Genomic DNA, 18,481 nt, shown 5'->3' with positions numbered 1-18,481 from the left:
CATCAGAATCTCTAGAGAACTTATTAAAATAGATCGCTAGACTCTACCCACTGAGTTGCGGATCCACAAGGAATGGAGGAGTTCCCTCATGGCTCAACGAGTTAAGGATCCCACATTGTCACTGCTGTGGCTTGTTGTCGCTGCTGTGGCACAGGTTCAGTCCCTGACCTGGGAACTTCCACATGTCGAAAGTGCAGCCAGAAAAAAAGGAATGAATTTACATTTCTCACAAATTCTCAAGTGATGCTGATGCTGCTGGTTAAGATCTACTTTTGGTGAACAATTACTCTACACCAAAGCCCACAAGCCAGAAGCCCACTGGCTGAATGAGGTCCACCCACATGTTTTGTCTATTTACTATTTTAAACATTTTCAATTATTTGCAAACAAAAAAAAAATTCTCATAAAAATGCAGATTTTTGGCTTATTTCTGCATCTAAAAATTCTGCTAGAGATAAACAGTAGCTACTCTAATCAGTCAAGGTACATGTCCTCTTCTAGATTATCACAGCCTTAAATTGGTCAACTCTATGCTTTTTTTTTTTTGTCTTTTGAGGCCAAAACCACGGCATATGGAGGGTCCCAGGCTAGTGGCCAAATTGAAGCTGCAGCTGCCAGCCTACACCACAGCCACAGTAACGCCAGATCTGAGCCAAATCTGGGACCTAAGACGCAGTTTGGGATTCTTAGCCAACTGAGAAAGGCCAGGGATCGGATACTAGTCTGGTTCCTAACCCACTAAGCCACAAAGAGAACTCCAACTCTATACTCATTTAAATCACCTGGTTAGCACTCTAATTATACACACTGACCCACTTTTTCCCAATCTCCATGCCTGTTTTCATGCTGCTCACTCTGACATAAACATCCTTTCTCCCCTACACTGCTGAAATCTTACCTACCCTGTCTAAAGCTTGGCTTAAATACTCTTCCTCCATGAAGCCTGGCAAAAATAGAAATCCTTAAGTAATATACATATTAAAGATTTAACATAAAAGTTATATGCGTGCTCTAATAATCAAGGTTTTATTTCCACAAATACTAAAATAGCAATATTTACAAAAACATAAGACTACAGATATCATAAATCATAAACATATACTTTTTTGCTATTTTTATCCCAAGGAAGATTTTAACTTTGTTCATTAAAGTTTTTCTGTGATTTTACATGAAAGAAATCTTTTTCAGAATAAGTCACTTAAAATGAATTGACATATTAAATCTTACAATCAAAATATATAACAGCTCCAATACAATAGTTTATTTTGCCTGACCAAAAAAAAAAAAAAAAAAAAAGAATGGGGATAATTGACACAATTCCCCTGATTTCATAACTCTAAACTTTTTTTGTGAAATAGATGTTTCTAATTTTTTAACATGTAGGTATTTTTGTGGATTTTAACTTCTATGGGCTAACAGGGGGAGGACGTTACAGAAAAACAAAAACTGAGTGCTTGTCCTTGTTCTGCCATAAAGAGCTTTGTTACACCAAGTAACTCACTGGGTTCTCCCTGGACCTCAGTTTCATTACTTTTAAGCAGAGATGGGAAAAAGTTTTCTCCAAATACTGTCCATCCCTAAAATCCTAGGACTTACTCCTTTCCAAGAATGAAAGCATAAAAATCAATGTCATATCGACAAGCTTCTATTAGGCTAGTATTGCTCTTAAATTAGACTGACTTAAAAAGCCCTGAACTACAGCTTTGAAAGTGCCAATTCAAAATGTTAAGGATTCACAACTTTGAAGGAATATTTACGTGTTCACATATGTATTTGTGCACATTATATAATGATCACAGTAAAACATCTTTTGTAAGGCCAACAATTAAGTATCTTAGAAAAAATTGGAAGACAAAAACTTATAACCATGTCAATCCAGCGTTTTAATATATCACAAAAGAAAATTAATTAGAAAATCATGTCAAAAAAGCTTTTTTATAACAGAGATTCACAATATTTTTTAAGAGTAGGTACTCTGCTTCAGGATATTCTCAAACAAAAGTAATTTGGCCAAAATAAAAATCATCAAATTACAATATTGAAAAAAAAATCTTAAAGACTATTAAATTCAGGTAGATCATGCCGTAAGCGAATTGCTTTCAGCTTCTCCACTTCAATTTTTGCTCTTAGCAGCTCTTCCTCTAGCTGCTGCCTTCTTTTCAATCCATCCCTCTTCTCCTGAACATATAATCCAAAATTTTTTTGATTTTCTAAAATTATCTGATGCTCCTCCTTCAGCATTTGCAGAATCTGAGGATCATACCCTAATTGTGACCTAAAATGTTCTGCACTCTCATGCCGAAAAAAATCATCTCTCCTTGGGAAAGAAGATGGAGACGATGTCATTCTCATATCAACAGAGGAAAGTGATGGTGACAAAGATCTTTCCATAACATGTACTAATTCATGTTCTTCTCTTTGCTCTAAAGTATCACTCTGTTGAGAATTTAAAACCAGTGGAGGAGGGGGCTTAATGTCTTCTTCTTGCTTCACCTCCACTGTAATAGCAACTGGATGTTGGTCCAACATTACCTGTAGTGAACTGGTACCAGCCTGTGCTTCCTCATCCAAGTTTGCACTACAGCACACAAAAAAGCATTATAAAATGTAAATCAAATGAAGCCAAGAGCATTTTAGAGCATAATTTCACATTTAATATATATTAATTATCAAGCTTTAAAGCTATAAGAAAATTATAAAACAAAAAAATTTTAACCCTTCAAACAATAAAGTGATTACTAAGATTAGAATTTTGGTTATAGATATATGTATATATAGCTCTCTCCTACCCTTAACTTTAAAACTGGGCTCTTAAAAGGACATGATGTTACAAAGAAAAGGCATTTCTGACACTCTCAAAGAAATACTAGTTGTCCCTACAAGCCTGAGGTCCTTAAATGCTGTAAAGTGTCATTTAATTCATTACAGGTCTTGCTATCCCCACACTCCTAGACCTCCTGCTTCTTCTCTTCTGTACTGACTGATCTAAAAATCACCAAGGTCCATGAAATCCATGAGGACAATGGAAGGCAATCTCTGAAAGGTACTGATTTCTGTATTTGTCACCAAAAAAAAAAAAAAAAAAAAAAAAAATCAAGATTGTCTATGACTTTGGGTATACCCAACCATCAGGGAGTTCTCCATTTCAAATGCAATAGTATTTCCCCTTTAGCTAGCCTAAACCACATGTCTCAGGCGCTCTTAATTATTAAGTCTTTCAACCAGTGGTCAGGTGAAGCACACAAGGGCAAGGGTTTATAGCCACCACTGTTTCCTCAGCACCCAGCATAACAGTGTACTAGGAACCTAGTAGGTATTCATCATATGTTGAATAATTAATAAATGAAATTTTTTAATGGAATGTTTTTAAATGGCCTTTATATGATATTTTCAAAGTTTATTAAATTTACATGAAATTTCCATAAAATATGCATTCCTTTCAGAGGCAACTACAGTTTTAGCATAATTTAAACTCTGACATAACAGTATTTGTTATGACAAACACAATGTATCTTAAAATTCTGTCAGTTTTTTAAATAATTTCATGTATAACATGAAGCTGTGAATTAAGAATACATTTCTTGGGAGTTCCCGCCGTGGCTCAGCAGTTAGCGAATCCGACTAGCATCCATGAGGATGAGGGTCACTGGCCTCACTCAGTGGGTTAAGGATCCGGCATTGCTGTGAGCTGTGGTGTAGATCGCAGACGTGGCTCGGATCCCATGTTGCTGTGGCTGTGGTGTAGGCCAGTGGCTATGGTTCCAATTGGACCCCTAGCCTGGGGGCCTCCACATGCCACGGGGTGCAGCCCTAAAAAGAAAAAAAAAAAAAAAAAGAATAAATTTCTTGAGGGAGGCTAAGGGGATTTGGGCCATGCTTACAGCATGCAGAAGTTTCCCAGCCAGTAAGCAAACTTGCACCACAGCAAGTGACCCAAGCCAGACAACACCAGATCCTTAACCACTAGGCTATCAGTGAACTCTGAGGCTTTAGTTTTTTTGTTTTTTAACTTACACTTCTGCCTAAACTCTTAATCCAAGAGTTTATTGGATTAAGAAAAATGCTATACTTAATATTATTAAAAGAACATTTTATAAACTATAAATAATATAGTTAAGAATGAATTCTACATGGATGATTAAAATGCTGGGACAAGTTCAAGTAGAACATAAGCAAAAAAATATAAACTTACAAAATATTTAATGTTCAGAAATATTAGATATATGTCTAAGGGGTACAAATTAAATAATAAGATATATAGTATGTTATGAAAAATCTATTTGTAGATTATATAAATTCCTTCATTTTCATTCTTGTCCCTTTTTTGTCATTTTATGATTTTCAAAAGTAAAACAATGGAATACAAATGTAATTCAGGAGTTCCTGTAGTGGCTCAGCGGAAACAAATCTGACAAGCATCCATGAGGATGCAGATTTGATCCTTGGCCTCGCTCAGTGGGATCCAGCACTGCTATCAGCTGTGCTGTAGGTCACAGATGCTGCTCAGATCTGGCATTGCTGTGGCTGTGGCATAGGCCAGTGGCTACAGCAGCAATTTGACCCCTAGCCTGGGAAACTCCATGTGCCGTGGATGTGGCCCTAAAAAGACAAAGTAAATGAATGTAATTCAGATTAGTAGGATTTGCTTTTATTTACATCTCTAAATCCTAGAATGGGAAAAACTTAATAGATGAAAATTAAATTTAAAAAATTCACATAATAGCTATTCCTAATTAGTATATATGAGTATGAAACACAGTTAAACAAACAGTATACTTCAATGTAAATTAAAAATATATCTTATATCTGGAATATGTCATTCCTTTTTTTTTTTTTTTTTTTGGTCTTTTAGTCCTTTTTAGGACCACATCTGCAGCATATGGAGGTTCCCAGGCTAGGGGTCGAATCGGAGCTATAGCCGCCAGCCTACGCCAGAGCCCAGAGCAACACAAGATCCGAGTGGCGTCTTCCACCTACACCACAGCACACTGCAATGCCGGATCCTTAACCCACTGAGCGACGCCAGGAATCGAACCCCCAACCTCTCGGTTCCTAGTTGGATTCGATAACCACTGAGCCACAACAGGAAATCCTGACATTCCATTTTAGCTAAAACATTACAAATAAGACATAACAAAGTTTAAAAATGATCTAGAGAAGGTCACAAAAATGATAAAACAGAAAAGGACTTCTAAAATGTATGAACATGAACTTTGAGGAGCCATAGATTACAAAAATGCAATAATATAATATGATGTTAGCAAGAAGTAAAAAATAAAGACATAAATCAATGTGAGTTGTAGAACTAGCCTTACAAATAGTTGTATATCCTTAAACATATTAAATAAGTAGTAATAGTTTATTAAGTATATAGAGTTTGATGAGATTAACAGGCACATTTATACAGAAGAATAATTAAGTTGATAGTATAACTTCCAAGATAATTCAGATTCAAGATGATGTCAATTAATATATTAAATATACAAATACATTAAATGAAAATGCCAGTATAGAAAATGGCAGTACAGACACACTAACATAAGTAAGAATTTAAGTGGCATATTTCTGATATTCTTACCTTTAAAGTCTAAAAAACTGATTGTCTAAACAATAGGAAATGTGTAAATAAGTCAACTCATTTTATCAGAAAAATGTTGGTATCCTAAAGACTGAATGTGTAGGTAGGTATATATGTTATACGTATGTATGTGTATATATAACACACACACACAAATGGTCAAAATTGTAAACAGATACTTGTATCTTATATATTATTTATCTTCTATATTACTCTATTTTTAAAATACATGACTTAATTAAACTAGTTTCTGTGTGTAGTTTTCAAATTATACAAGCCTATCTCCAAAAGGTAGCTTTATACCTGAAATGCAAAACCACTGTTGTTTATGGTTCAAAGAGGGGAAAAAAATTTTTTTCTTAAGCAAAAAGTCTTACTGTGGAGTTTTTTTGGACCTTCAACATATTATGATTTAATCATCTGTCATCACAGTGAACAGTTTTAGCAGTGACCCCATGAATTAATATATTGCATATCCATGTCTTGGATTCCCACTGGTGCTATTTTTTACTGTGCTATCAACTAGAAATAGGAAGTACACAGTAAGAAGCTGGGCTCAAATATATTATCCTAGTAAATTATCAAATGACAAATATGTTTGGCTCAAAAAGGTTTTTCCCATTTCTTTCCTAACTTCAAAGGGATTTCACAGGTAATTAATAATTTTGCTTATATAATGACTCTTCCACCAATAAGAAAGTACCCTGTAAAGTTTTGTTTGAAAGGTTCCTCAACTAACAAGGAGTTCGCAATTTGTTTAAATTATCCTAAATGATTCAGAAGCATGCAGCTGCTGTTCATATTTTTTGCCAGGGGTCAAAATCTGAATTAGTAGTAAGATAATAGTTTTTGAAGATTTCCAGGCAAGTAATTAAGTAGAGCACTAATTCAACCAAAAAACTTTCTAATCCACTTGCTCTCATTGATATTTTAAAATTCATAGTTTGCTACCCTTGCAAAACAGTATGGGACAGATTATCCTTTCCTGTATGGCCTAAAATCAAAGTGAAACTAGACCATTAACAAGTAAAAACAACGAAAAATTTTAATTTTATTAAGTAATCTGTATCCCTAATTAGGCATTAATTCTTTTTCTTGTGTTTCTAACTTTAAATATAAGTTAGAAAAATGATTTAAACTATCTTAATACATACTATGATGCCATTAACGAGTTTACTTATTGGTGATTTTAGGTTTTCTAGCTCAATGAATATTCAGTAAGGGTAGACAGTGATAATTCCTAAAAAAGCAAAGGTTTCCTTTCTCCTGAAACTGCTAACTTCATACAAAATTGAAAATTCCAATGAAATGTAATCTTTAATGAAATAAGAAAAAGGTATCTCTCAGAAGCTAATTAAACAATTTAATTTTAAAGCTTAAAAAGTTCATTAGGTGATGTCAAAAACTGCATCCCATTTATTCCTCCCTAACCTCTACTTTTTAAAAACTACAGAGAAAGGGAAGGGGGAGGGGAAGACAATAAAAAGTGGCTTAAATCAAATGCAGCAGAAAAACTCCTTATAGCCTCACTTTTCTAAGAATGCAAAACAAAGACACTATTCACTCTCCCCTAGTGGGGATGCTTACTATGCATACCTCTATCACATCTAAGCCAGAACCCAATAGATAGGAGGCGCCATAATTTTCCACAACAAAATAAAATAAAGCTTACCTTTGTATGTGGTTCCTGTCTCTTACCAGGCAAAAACTGGAAATCTGGGGAATCATCTCCATAACTTTCTTGGTTGGCTCAGAAATATTGCTTTTAAAATCTGATTGGGTCTCTTTTTGCTGCAATAGCTCCTGTTTGGCATATTCTTTGAGCCTTTTGTAAAGAGTGCGTAGGCCCTGCGCTGTTCGAGGAGGGCGGTCTACTCCAATTGCATTATAGTTAACTGCTATGATATCCCAACATCTATTCTTTTCCACTATTACTGAATGTTTGTTAGTGTGTTCTTCCAGAATTTTAACATATGGCTTCACAAGCTTTAGCAAATCAAGCTTTTCAGGTAAGGTAAAATTGGAAGATCTAGCTTTTCCTACCATTGTTCTTTTCAAATTAAGTAGGCAGTTTCTGAAACCACCATGCAGCCTTCAGCTATGCTCAGCTCTTTTCACAAACAGAAAAAGATCAGGCTTAACTAGGCTAGCCTCATTTAGGCCCACGCCTACAGGGGAGGGTTTATTAAAATTCCTCCAGCTTAAGCTGACGCAGGTTCAGGAAATCTGCTTAAGCCAAGCCTGACCTACATAAAGCTTCTCACTGAAGAAGACAGGAAGGCACAAGCAAAACACACTTGTGTATAAAGAGAACAGCTCGAGATAGGATTCAATACACAAAGGTCTAGAGATAAGCATGGAGCACAGCTAAAAATTAGCTAATTTAGTGAGAATATCGAATTTCAACACGTTTGCCTAGCTGATTGACTGAAACTGCAGTGCAGTATCACTTTAATAAAAACAAAAGAGGAACTGTTTTGTGCTATTTGTTTATAAATCCAGTAGACAGAAAAATGAAAAACTAAAGATGTGAGTGGTGAATGTTAGTGATTCCTAACAGAGCCCCTAATCACTGTTTCTGAGCTGCTGTTCTCTCTTACAAAATCTGCATAATGCTGGTCCTGCTGTCAATCAGGAATTACATATCCTCTAGCTAGTTAGGTTACACCCAGCTCAGACTCCACAGTAAAGCTAAGCTTCTCCTTCATTTTACAGTCTACAGTAGCCACCGCGTTGTTTTCTTCAGTTACTTAAGAAATTTTTGTTGAACACTAAATCTAAAAAACAGATAAAAATTAGGGTTTTAAAGCAATGGATTATTCCAGCTGTAACGTACATAAATATGCTAGCCTGCTTTACCATGTATAAAAAAACACCATTCACAGTGAGAACAGCATAATAATGCCTTAAGACTGAATACAACAAAATCGCATTTGCTATTGTTGTAGAGGAGGATTTTTATTTAGCTATATTCACGCAATTTGGACTATGAAAGGAAACAGCTAGTTGTAGTCATTTGCAAGGCCACCAATTTATGTGCTTAGAGTATATGTTCTAATCCCTGTCTGAAAAAGTGATAAATAACAATGTAAAGAAATAAGCTTATTTTCTCCTGATATACGTGTTTGTCCGATAGGAGAATGAATTAGAACATACTTGAACACAGTTCCATTCAATCAAACAATTACTGAACCCCCATTAAAAATGTTCCCAAGTACTGAGCAAGGTCCAAGGAAAACAAGTGAATCTAGATACAGCCCTATCCAGAGAACTACAGTTCTACAGAAATGCCATAAATTTTCAATTGCCTTCTTTTTCGTTCTTTTAATGGAAGAGAATTAAATTTACTGAATTCTCACTATAAGCCAGACAATACGGTTAAGAGCTTTAAACGTGTTATCTGTCAGGGAAAAAAAAAGTGAAAGGTTGCTGGGAGCTCTATGGAATGCTAGGTGTTTTCTGACATACCCTACTAAGTAATCTCATTCTTTAGTAGTCCTAGCCTTTCATTGTTTTTGAGCAGTTTTTGTTGAGTAAAACTGTACAAAATAGTACTGTAAATGATTCCTGTCATAGAGATGCAAACTGAAAACTGACCTGCTCCAACAACCTAACCAGTTACTCAAAGGAAAACAAGAACACAGAATATATCCTGTCTTTAAATAACATTTTATTTTTGGAAGAAATATGGGCATTGTGTTAAGAATGAAATACTAATAGAAATATGAAAAAAGTTCAATCTCACTGTCAAGGAAATGTACACACCCTTAAGATCAGCAAAATTCTTAAAGACTGAAAATGTCTGGAGTGGATGAAGATGCAGAGCAAAAAATACTCTTGTGTACCGCTCACAGGAGTGTAAAATGGCATTTGGGATGGCAATTTAAGAGTATATATTAATAGTTTACATGTGTAAAAGCTTCTGAAATTGCAGTAATTTTACTTTTCAGAATCTACCTTGAAAAATACACACCAAACACCAACAAAGCCTTCTTGGCAGTTGCACATCAGTTGGGACAAGTTAAAGTCACTAGAGTATATCCACACTATGGTCTACTGTGGGCAGCATTAAAATAAAGAGGCAGATTTGCAGCATCATGGATGGATGGAGAGATTATCATACTAAATGAAGTAAGTCAGAAAGAGAAAGACAAATACCATATATTGCTTATATGTGGAATCTAAAATATGACACAAATGAATTTATCTATGATACAGAAACAGACTCACAGACATAGAGAACAGACTTGTGGTTGCCAAGAGGGAGGGGGAAGGGAGTGGGATGGTCTGGTTGTTTAGGGTTAGAAGATGCTAACTATTACAGAGAGAGTGGATAAACAAGGTCCTACTGTATAGCAGAGGGAACTATATTCAGTATCCTGTGATAAACCATAATGGAAAAGAATATGAAAAAGACATTGCAGATCAACTATACTTAAGTAAAATAAATAAAAATTTAAAAATTAAAGCAGATTTCTATGTATTGACAAGATCCAAAATACATAAGTGAAAAACAAGTAAAACAAAAATACATACAATCCCATTACGCTTACCAAAAAACACCCAAGGCCAAATATTTCTGTAGGTACGGAAAATACGTATGTAGCTACAGAATTCAGGTACATATGTATGAAAATGCACTCCAAAAAGATCTAAAACTCCACCAATTATAGGAGTCATGAGTCACATGTGCCTATCGAGCATTTTAAATGTGGTTACTGGGACTGAGAGATTAAATTTTTAATTTTATTCAATTTTAATTAAACAACATTTTTTAACTGAAGCAGCATATTTTTCCATTACCCACAACTTGTTTGCTTATGTAGAATCCTCCTACTCTTGACCCCTAACCAAATTCTTCATACACTTATCCTTAACACCTAACCAAGCTCCACTTAGTAATTTTCCACCCACTGACTCCCTTACCCTGCCTGTTGGCTATAAATCCCTGTTGTATTAGGAGTTGACTTCAATCTCTCTCCTTTATTGTAATAGTCTTGATTAAGTCTTCTTGCCTGTTTAACTTACCTGGTACAATTTTTCTTTGACATTACACATAGTCACATCACCATCACCTGTTTAAATTATTTTTTCCTATGCACTGATGTAACTTAAATGGATCACTCTGAATATTTTATTCAGACAGCACATATTATAGGCTACTCTTCATCAATTTTAATTGATTACTAACTGAATTATTCTGTCTTAATCATATGTTATTTTTCTAGCTGAAAAAATAAGAATTTTGTAATATAAAAAGTATACCATTTATACAGAATCAAATGCAGAGGCCAAAGTTACTACTCTTATTGGAACAATAAAGAAAAAGAGAATGGAATAAAGCATATGGCAAATGTTACACTGGACACCGAATGCAATCTGCTACAGCAGAACCACAGGAACAAGATATTTAATGAAAATAAAGAAAATAAACTAGACGATACTCAGAGACACTATCAACAAATACATAGTAAATATGACAGGCAGTTCCCTAAACAAATAAAAATTAATATTTAGTCACCTCAAATCAGAATTAAACATCCAGAATTTTTTTTTCTTTTAGGCCACACCCATGGCATATAGAAGTTTCCACCCTAGGGGTTGAATCGGAACTATAGCTGCCAGCCTCCAGAAATATATATATATATATTCTTTTTTTTTTTTTTTTGCTATTTCTTTGGGCCGCTCCTGCGGCATATGGAGGTTCCCAGGCTAGGGGTCAAATCGGAGCTGTAGCCACTGGCCTATGCCAGAGCCACAGCAACGTGGGATCCGAGCCACGTCTGCAACCTACACCACAGCTCACGGCAACGCCGGATCCTTAACCCACTGAGCAAGGGCAGGGATCAAACCCGCAACCTCATGGTTCCTAGTCGGATTCGTTAACCACTGCGCCACGACAGGAACTCCATATATATATTTTTAAAGTGTCCTTTTTTTTTCTGGCCATGCCCACAGCATGAAATTCCTGGACCAGACATGGAACTCTCACCACAGCAGTGGCCCAAGCCATAACAGTGACAACACCTGATAACACCGGATCCTTTAACTGCTAGGCCACCAAGGAACTCCCCAGAAATATTTTGAAATTATATATAACAAAGTCTGATCTTGTAACTTTAGCCAGCCATAAAATAGCTTAGTTTCTTGCATAAAAAAGAAAACTGGAGTTCCTGTTGTTGCTCAGCAGGTTAAGGACTCAATATTATCTCCTGGAGGATGCAGATTCAATTCCTGGCCTTGCTCAGTGAGTTAAAGACCCATCATTGCCACAAGGTGTGGCTTAGGTCACATATGCAGCTTGGATCCAGTGTTGCCATGGCTGTGGCATAGGCCACAGCTGCAGCTCCAATTTGACCTTAGGCCTAGGAACTTCCATATGCTGGGGGTGCGGTCTTAAAAAGACCAAAACAAATTCTGTCTTCATTTCCTTCTGTGACCTGAGAGCACTCAATATCCACTATAAATTAATGAATGTGGCAGTCTACAGTAGTGTCAAAGAGTAGATGATAGTTTTGAGAAAGATCTTTGTAAAAATATAATTTTACTGTGAAAATGATACTTTTAAAATGAGTTCCTATTAAGACATGAAAGCTGTATGAAATCTAAATACACTAACACAATTCAAATATACTGTCATTTAGAGTTACCTTATGGTGCAGCAGGTTAAGGATTTGTCATTGTAACTGCTGTGGCTCTGGTTACAGCTATGGCTTGGGTTTGATCCTTGGCCCAGAAACCTCTAAGTGCTGCAGGTGCAGCCAGAAAAAAAAAAAAAAAAAAAAAAGAAAAAGAAAAAAAAAAAAAAAAGGTTAAAAAAAAAAGAATAAGCAAGTATACTGTCATTTGTTTTTGGAGGGGGAGTTGTTTTTTGTGGGGTTTTTTTTTTTTTTTTTTTTGCTTTTTTTAGGGCTGCACCCTTGGCGTATGGAGGTTCCCAAGCTAGGGGTGGAATCAGAGCTACAGCTACTGGCCTACGTCACAGCCACAGCAATGCAGGATCCAAGCCACATCTGTGACCTATACCACAGCTCATGGCAATGCTAGATCCTTAACCCACTGAGTGAGGCTAGGGATCGAACCCGAAACCTCATGGTTCCTGGTCAAATTTGTTTCTGCTGCACCACAACAGGAACTCCCTATCATTTGTTAATAAGCCCAGTGGTTTAATGTGGATTAAAGAGTTTGGTTCAAATAAACCAAACTTTACACTGAAAATTCACATATATATATAATTTCAAGGAGAATTTTTATATTTTTTTAAAAAGACAAAATATAAACTATTCAGAAAATTTGAAAAAAAATCTGCCACATAAAAATAGGGTTTAAACGATTTCCACTGTGGCTCAGCAGCAACGAAGAGAATGAGGGTTTGATCCCTGACCTTGTTCATGAGTTAAGGATCCAGTGTTGCCGGGAGCTGTGATATAGATCGCAGATGGGGCTCAGATCCTGCGTTGCTCTGTCTGTGGCCAGCAGCTACAGCTCCAATTCTACCCCTAGCCTGGGAACCCCCATATGCCTTGGGTTTGGCCCTACAAAGCAAAAAAAAAGAAGAAGAAATAGGGTTTAAAAGAATCACTCTCAGTTATAGCATTTACATTTCATACATCACCACTGTGCTTTGAAGACAGTCTGTAATGTTAAGAACTCAAGACAGTCAAAAAGCTAGGTTACAGGGATCCTGAAAACCCTTAAAAAACTGAAGGCGTCTAAGAAGGAAAACCTCAGTGCTCCTCCAAAGTTTCTCCTTTGCTCTCACACAAATGACACTTCTACTACCAGATGTGTAAGCTTTCCTTGCACCAAGCAATTCTCTGACACCAACTAGGTGTCCTAAATTTTTTTTTTTCTCTACCTGGAAATAGTGTCAGATCCCACAGTTACAGGCTCTGTCCCACAAGTCTGCCCTCATGCCACTTCAGATGACAATCACAAGTCCAGGTTGCCAGCTGTGATTTTAACCAATCATCTATAAATCAGAGGTTCCCATGACCTCCTCCTCATGTTCAATTAATTTGCTAGGAGTTCCCGTGTGATTCAGCAGGTTAAGGATCCAGTGCTGTCAGCGCAGCGGCTCAAGTTGGTGCTGTGGTGTGGATTCGATTCCTGGCCTGTGAACTTCTGCACACCAAGGACCGGCCAAAAAAAGAGGAGTGGGAGGAGAGGAATTCCCACTGTGGCACAACGGGATCGTCGGCATCTCTGGAGTTCAGGGACACAGGTTCAATCCCGGGCAGCACAGTGGGTAAGGATCTGGCATTGCTGCAGCTATGGCTCAGATCTGATTTGCTCCCTGGTCCCGGAACTCCATATGCTTGCTGCAGGAGGGCCAAAAAAGGATAAGAAAAAAAAAAAAAAAAATTGCTAAAGCAGCTCATAGAACTCAGGAAAACAGTTTCCTTACTGTTCTCAAGTTTATCATAAAAGGATAGATAAAGGATGAACATTCTGGAGTTCCCGTCATGGCTCAGTGGTTAACGAATCCGACTAGGAACCATGAGGTTTCGGGTTTGATCCATGGTCTAGATCAGTGGCTTAAGGATCCAGCATTGCTGTGAGCTGTGGTGTAGGTCGTAGACAGGGCTCGGATGTGGTGGTGCTATGGCTCTGGTGTAGCCTGGCGGCTGCAGCTCCAATTCAACCCCTAGCCTGCCTGGGAACCTCCATGTGCCATGAGTACAGCCCTAGAAAAGACAAAAAAAAAAAAAAAAAAAAAAAAAAAAGGATGAACATTCCAATAGAGACATCAGTGAGCAAGGTATGGGGCAAAGGCCTGGAGCCTCCATAACCTCTCTGGGCCCCACCATTCTCTCAACACCTCCACATGTTCACCAACCCAGAAGCTCTCCGAACCCCATACTTTTGGGATTTTTAGTGGAGGCTTCATCACATAGGCATGACCCATCATTTAACACCATTTCCAGCTCTCCTCTCTCTGGAGAATGGGTATGGGGCTATAAATTTCAAGCTTCTAATCATGGCTTAGTCTTTCTGGTGACCAGCCCCCATCCAGGAGCCCATCCAGAGTCACCTCATTAGAACAAAAGACATTCCCAACACCCAGGAAATTCCAAGGGATTTAGGAGCTCTGAGTCAGGAACTGGAGTCAAAGACCAAATATTAGAATAAAAAGATGCTCCTAGTGCTCTTATCACTGAAGAAATTACAAGAGTTTTAGCAACTCTATTTCAGGAATTGGGGATAGAAACCAATACAGACATTTTCAATTACCTCAGAGTGAATTTATAAAAATTTACTCCAGCCAAGGAGGGTGAAACTCTAAACTACTTAAACTACTCTAAATTTAACACACATTTTCATCAAATAGCTCCCAGCCACCTACGAAGGCAATCAGTTTGGCCAAGTGTTGTCTTTTTTTTTTTGACTGAGCCCATGGCATGCAGAAGTTCCTAAGCCAGGGATTGAACATATACCACAGCTGTAACCAGAGCCACAGTGATGACAATGCCAGATCCTTAACCTACTGAGCCATGAGGAAACTCTGGCCAAGTCTTATCTTTGAAGTAAAAGTATGGTGAGCTAAAGGAGCCTCTGCCCCAGAAGCTGGCTGGCAGGAATCTAGTCTTTAGTCAAATTTTGTACACTAAAAATGTTACTAAAGCTACTCATCTTTGTGGGACTTCAAAACCTCTCTAAGGAGATAAAACTCAAAAAAGTCTCCGGCCAAGGTAAGAACTGCCAGACCCTTATCACTCCATCTGTCTCACTGTAATTGTTACAATGCTCCTAAGGACCTCCCCCATCCAGCAACTTGGCCAATTCCTTCCTGCCCCCCACTAGAAAAGGTACGTAGCCCACTCCTTACCCCACCCCTATAGGGTCAACATATACCCCAACCAACTAGTAAGTGTATCAGAAAACCCCCTCCCTTCCCCAACCAACCAGTAAGTGTATCAGAAGATGCTATTCTTTCCCAACCAATCAACAGGTCAACAGGTGTATGGCAAGACTACTCCTCACACTCCTTTGTCTTTGGCCTATAAAAAACGGACAAGATCATACTAGAGTTGGCTCTCCCTGATTATCAGGATGTCGGCCCACTGTGTTAATAACGTCTCTTGCCTCAATAAACTTGTCTTTTCTACACCTAGGTTTAAATCTGGAGAATTCTTTTTTTACCTGCACGCAGAGACGACAACAATCTTTATTTTATCCCTTTTTTCACTTAATCACTCTTTCACTGCAGTTAACATTATGGATATTCCCCCAGTGTGCAGCAGCCAGGAAATTTGGGTGAGATAGCTCCCACATCCAAGGAAAGAGATGGAAAGTATACAGCAAATGAACACACTGATGATTCTCAGAAGTCAGTAAGGCTGCTTCTTCACTGAGGTACTCTAGGTCTAAGGTTAGGAATTCCTCTAGTCACAAGAAAGTGGCCCAATATCAGCCTAAAGTTAAGAAACCTTATTTAGTGGTTATGAGTAGGAACATGTCATCTGATAGATGAGAAAAAGAAGGTATGTGGCCCTAATGGTTGCTAGGATCTATTATTTAACATGTGATGAGAGGAGCCACTCAGAGAATGAAGCTAAATCCTGTGGATGACGTAAGAGATAGAAACTGGGCTCGTGATAACATCTTTTAAACCACTAGACCAGTTGATCCTAAAGTCTGCAATTTCCAGTTACACATGCCAATAAAATTTTATCAGCGGTATTTTTATCAAATACTTGAACCAAAAGCATATTAACTGATATAAATGGGAGGGAGGGGTGTCTTTCTTTCCATTGTGCTTATCCTGATTGTCTATTTTAACTTGCTTAAATCACTTCTCTACATTTTGTTTTTAAATGAGGATTCCAGTAAGAGGCAGTTCGTTCCCTAAAAAATAGAGGTTGAACTCCCCCCATGATTTCACTTATTCTATACTGCGCTCCCAAAGGTGTAAAGCAGATTCCTAGACTGAAGGTCTGCTCAACAGGAACAGTCCTGTCGGCACCCAATCCAAGTAAATAAAGAAATGTTAGACCAAATTACAAGCTAGGGAATAAAGAAATTTTCCCAGAAACAGCTCAGGGAATATATCTCACAAAGTTTATTCAGCAGTAGATTTTTTTTTTTCTTGACTTGAGAGATGGCAAGTCTATTCATCCATCTATCTCACTTTTAAAAAATGAATTTACTGAGGTTGCAAAACTCTAAAACTCCTTAAAAAAATGCACATGTATATGTCCCCTTCTGTTTTAATTTCCTCCTATTCACCCAGTTGTGAGGAAGGGATTCCTGCTCTAGTGTCATAGGAATGGCATGTCACAAAACACCTGACACTACACAGGTGCGACCAACAGCAGTCACATATACCCACAGCCCTGGGGAAGAGGACACCACACTCATCCAGGACCACATGGGGATTGCCTTCTGGAACAGAGTGAACCACCAGGGGCTGTGAGAAAGCAGGCTTTGTAATACCAAGAGTGCAGAGTGCACCCTGGCTCCTGCCAGAGGACGTGACTGGATTCTTTAAATAATTCTGTGACTGGTGGGGAACTGAAATCTGCAGCTCATGGATAAGCAGAAACTGCACCTGATTCATTAAATAAAGAGGGGGTTTTATCCTCAGGAGGAGAGCAGAGGAGGGGTACTTGCAGTTAGGCCATTCAATACCCTCCTGATTTTACCAGTGAAAGGTCGGCCAAAAGGACAAGACCTGAATTCAGGCATAAAAGACTTTATTAGCAGGGTATACTGCCGGGCTGACTCACAAGGGGAGGTCAGCAGTTAGCCATTTGAAGAAGGAGGTTATATGTGGGTGCCAAGAAAGAGGGTTTCTGTGCAGAAGCTGATTGGCCATTTCTTATGTAAATAGGGTGAAAAAGAACAGACCAATCAGTTTGGGGGAGTTGTTAGTAGGATATGAACAGAAGTTTAGACATTCTCCTGGGTAGCAGGGTAGTCTTTAAGATTGGGTCACATGATTTCGGGGAAGACTTAGTCATGTCTTAGTCATGTGTCTCCAGGAGCCGGGCAAGAGCCTAGAGCGAAGTCTTGTTTTTCCCGGGATGAACTTAACAACCAGATGTCAAAGCAACACATAATATTGAGCCTTAATTTTAGGTCTTACACCACACCCTCCCCTATAGAAACACATACACAAACACAAATACACACACACACACACACACACACACCTCTACAACTCCACTGCTCAATATGTATATTATCTGATTGTTGCCTTTTCCCATGAGTGCCCCATCTTAGGAAAGAAGCAAGCAATGCTCTATACTTAGGAGAGAATTTGATAACTCAATCTCCTAGAAAATTGAGTCCTGAATAACACCTAAGTAGTTTCAAACATGCTTCAAGATGACTTGAAGAGATGCATACGGGACAAACAATACTCAAATGACCAGGATTGTTTTTTACTGGACTGATTCCAGGATAAAGCTGAGCAAATGTATTCAATTATGTTCAATGCAGGAATTCGAAATAATAGTCTCAGTTTGCAGGTTGCCTCAAAAGCCATTCTTTTTCCTGAGAACTAAAGGCAAATATTTGGGGGGAGACTTATCTTCACTAGAGTTTTTAAAAGACTATCATGTTCTCCCTCTTCAGCAGATTGGGCTCCTGACATTGTTAAGTAATCTGGACTGGGAAATAATTTTATATACCCCCAAATTCATAAGACCTACTTATTCCCTGACCCAAATCTTCAATAAAAGAGTCTTAAAGGACAAAGGATGGCATCTTAAATTCTTAATATTTTTCTATGGGAGAAAAAGGAGATGATGGGTTTGAGCATTCAGTATCTGATTCCTTACAGTTATATAAAAAAAAAAAGTCACTGTAAGAGAAAAAAATATTCACCTATCAATTGATCATAAATTTAAAAAACATAGTTCCCATTTAAATATCCTTTAAAGCTTAATTATAATACCA

General features: G+C 37.7%; 2 protein-coding genes across 2 annotated transcripts in view; both read right to left on the bottom strand.

The window, feature by feature from the left end:
- Positions 1-18,481, bottom strand: part of RAD54B (RAD54 homolog B (S. cerevisiae)) — a 119,927-nt gene that overhangs the window by 56,012 nt on the left and 45,434 nt on the right.
- On the bottom strand, positions 1,249-10,025 carry FSBP (fibrinogen silencer binding protein). The gene is made up of 2 exons (XM_003355021.4): positions 7,251-10,025; positions 1,249-2,578 (listed from the first exon to the last, which is right to left on the bottom strand). The coding sequence occupies exons 1-2, from the start codon at positions 7,622-7,624 to the stop codon at positions 2,053-2,055; spliced, it is 900 nt and encodes a 299-aa protein (XP_003355069.1). The 5' UTR covers positions 7,625-10,025; the 3' UTR covers positions 1,249-2,052.

This window comes from Sus scrofa, chromosome 4 (assembly GCF_000003025.6).
Source record: "Sus scrofa isolate TJ Tabasco breed Duroc chromosome 4, Sscrofa11.1, whole genome shotgun sequence".
In the NCBI taxonomy this organism is placed as follows: Eukaryota; Metazoa; Chordata; class Mammalia; order Artiodactyla; family Suidae; genus Sus; species Sus scrofa.
Note: the sequence above shows the minus strand (reverse complement) of the source record. Positions and strands in the feature narration are given on the sequence as shown.